This window comes from Malurus melanocephalus, unplaced genomic scaffold (assembly GCF_030028575.1).
Source record: "Malurus melanocephalus ecotype Western Australia unplaced genomic scaffold, MMel_1.1 scaffold_193, whole genome shotgun sequence".
NCBI classification, from domain to species: domain Eukaryota; kingdom Metazoa; phylum Chordata; class Aves; order Passeriformes; family Maluridae; genus Malurus; species Malurus melanocephalus.
Genome location: NW_026623425.1, coordinates 97,223 through 99,396, shown reverse-complemented (window position 1 = coordinate 99,396; position 2,174 = coordinate 97,223). Strand labels below are relative to the sequence as shown.

Here is a 2,174-nt window from a genome sequence, read left to right as displayed (position 1 = left end):
GAGGTGCTGGGTGGGCAGTGCTGGTGGCATGAGCTCTTCTGCAGCTGGGATGTGTAAAAGAGGATTTACAGCAACCAAAACCAGGTACCAGAGGAAGCTCAAACTGGGACTGGGGGAGAGATGCTCCAGGGGGTGATTTAGAGGCCAAGTCTCATTTTTACATTCTCCTCCATTGTCCAGGAAGACTCTTCTGCCTGCACTGGCAGCCTAAAACACTGAACCCTAGGGAGGGGGATGGCTCTGGGTACACCAATATTTTTAATTCTTGAGTCACTCAGGCATGCCTGGAAATGATACTTTATTCAGTATGAAGCAGATGAACCTGCTTCCTTCAGCCCTAATTCAGCACAGCCCTTCCCAAAGTCACACTCTGCTGGAGCTGAAGCCCAGGCTCRAAGGGAAACACCCTTTGATTTGGGTGCTGCTGTGGGAATATGGGGCTTTGGGAGGCTTAGGACRATGGTTTATGCACCAAATCCAGGCAGAGGATGGATTCACACTCAGACAAGAGCTGTGGGGTCTTTCCAACCCTCTCCCTCCTTTCCCCCCATCCGGTGCTGTCATTCCAGGGGTGCTGCCCCTGCCTTTGGTACCTTTTTCCCATTGGCTTCCAGCACCATTTTTTCTGCCATGGCTTTGGTCTTCCCATAGGGCAGCTCCACTTCCCCTSTGTACTCGGTGTCCTCATTTCCTCTGGAACAGAGTGTGGGGACAGAGAGTGACCATGGGGTCACCTGTCCCAGCCCAGTTTGCTCCGCATTCCCTGCTCCCCAGCTGGCTGGGAGCTGTGGGAATCTGAGATCCTCACTTTGGGAGGAAGAAGGAATTCCTCAAGGAATACCTGGTGGCTCGCAGACAGGTCTGCATGAGGGCAGAGGTTGGATTTCTGGGAGCTCAGTTTCGTTTTRTCTGACAGCAGGATTGAAATAACATTCCAGCAGACAAATCAGAAAGCAGTGGAATTACATTTTTAAGCAACTCACAGAAGCAGAACAGAGGTGGAAAGAGCAGGAAGATGGAGGGCAGAGAAATAAGAGCAATCCTACTTCATTTTTTCATTAGAGGCAGAGAAARGCCTCTCATGAGCCATAAACCAAAAGGAGAAACTGCTGCTTAATTTTCTCACAGAGTTGATTAAAGCTGGGAGGSGTTTGCTGGGGATGTGGTGGAGCTGCTGGAGCCCTCCTGGAAGTTTGGCAATCCGCAGGGAGGGCTTTGCTGGGGCTGCTCCTTCATCTGTCCTCCCAAACTGCCCTTGAGGTGAAGGACAAGCTGGGGGCACAGCCTGCTCCTCAGGCTCCCATGGGGACAGCCTGTGGGATCAACATGGAACAGGGCCTGGAGTAATCCCCAGGAGAAAGCAGAAGGCAGCTCTGCTCCCCACAGAGGGAATCAGTGCTTCATCCCAGTGGTTTTGGATCAGCCTGAGGGCATCGTGGGGTTTGCTGAGGCRTCTCCAGTGGGCTCTGGAGGGAAGAAACCTGGCCTGAAGCATTGGGAAGGAGCATCCACTCGCTCCTGTGCTCTCCTGAGAGCAGGGATCAGCTCTCTCCCCCTCCAGGCTCTGCTGGAGACTTTCTCCCCATTTTAAAATTAATTTGCTCTACATTTTGCTCTCTGAGAGAAACTCACCCCAGCAAACCAGGACCCTGCCAGGCACGGGGTACCCGTGAATTCTCACTCTCCTTTGGCAGATGGGCTCGGATCCAYGCCCTGGAAGGGTTCAGGCTCCTGTGAGGAGCTCACACAGCAAATCTGCRGCAGAGCTAGTTTTGTCAAGCACTGGGCTTTGGGAGTGCCAGCTCTGGCTCAGGCTCCCTGTCTGACCTTGGGCAAGTTCCTTTCTCTGTTCTGGCTCAGATCTCCCTGTGCAAACCGTGGCTGCTGCTGCCTCTGCCCGTCCAGCAGCCTGGCACGTTGTGAGTGGGATATCCCAGCTGAGATCGGCCTCTGCCAGCCCTGCAGAGACAAAATAAACCAAGAGCAGCAGAAACGCAGCCTCCATCACAAACCCCTCCTCCCCTCCCCTTGTTTGCGGGGAGGATGAGCAGTAGGCAAACCAAAAAACAAGCAAGACAAAAGATTGATTGTGCAAGGGTTGTTGCAAGCCCAAGACAATTAGCGGGCGGTTATCTAGAAGTTCTAGTTTTAATTGCTTTCTCTCTCTCCTTTTT

General features: G+C 52.8%; 1 protein-coding gene across 1 annotated transcript in view; it reads right to left on the bottom strand.

The window, feature by feature from the left end:
• LOC130577779 (3 beta-hydroxysteroid dehydrogenase type 7-like) overlaps positions 1–2,174 on the bottom strand; it is an 18,202-nt gene that overhangs the window by 4,640 nt on the left and 11,388 nt on the right. Inside the window, exon 4 of the mRNA XM_057373367.1 lies at positions 585–693. Within this exon, the coding sequence (XP_057229350.1) occupies positions 585–693 (109 nt within the window). The remainder of the gene's footprint in view (positions 1–584; positions 694–2,174) is intronic.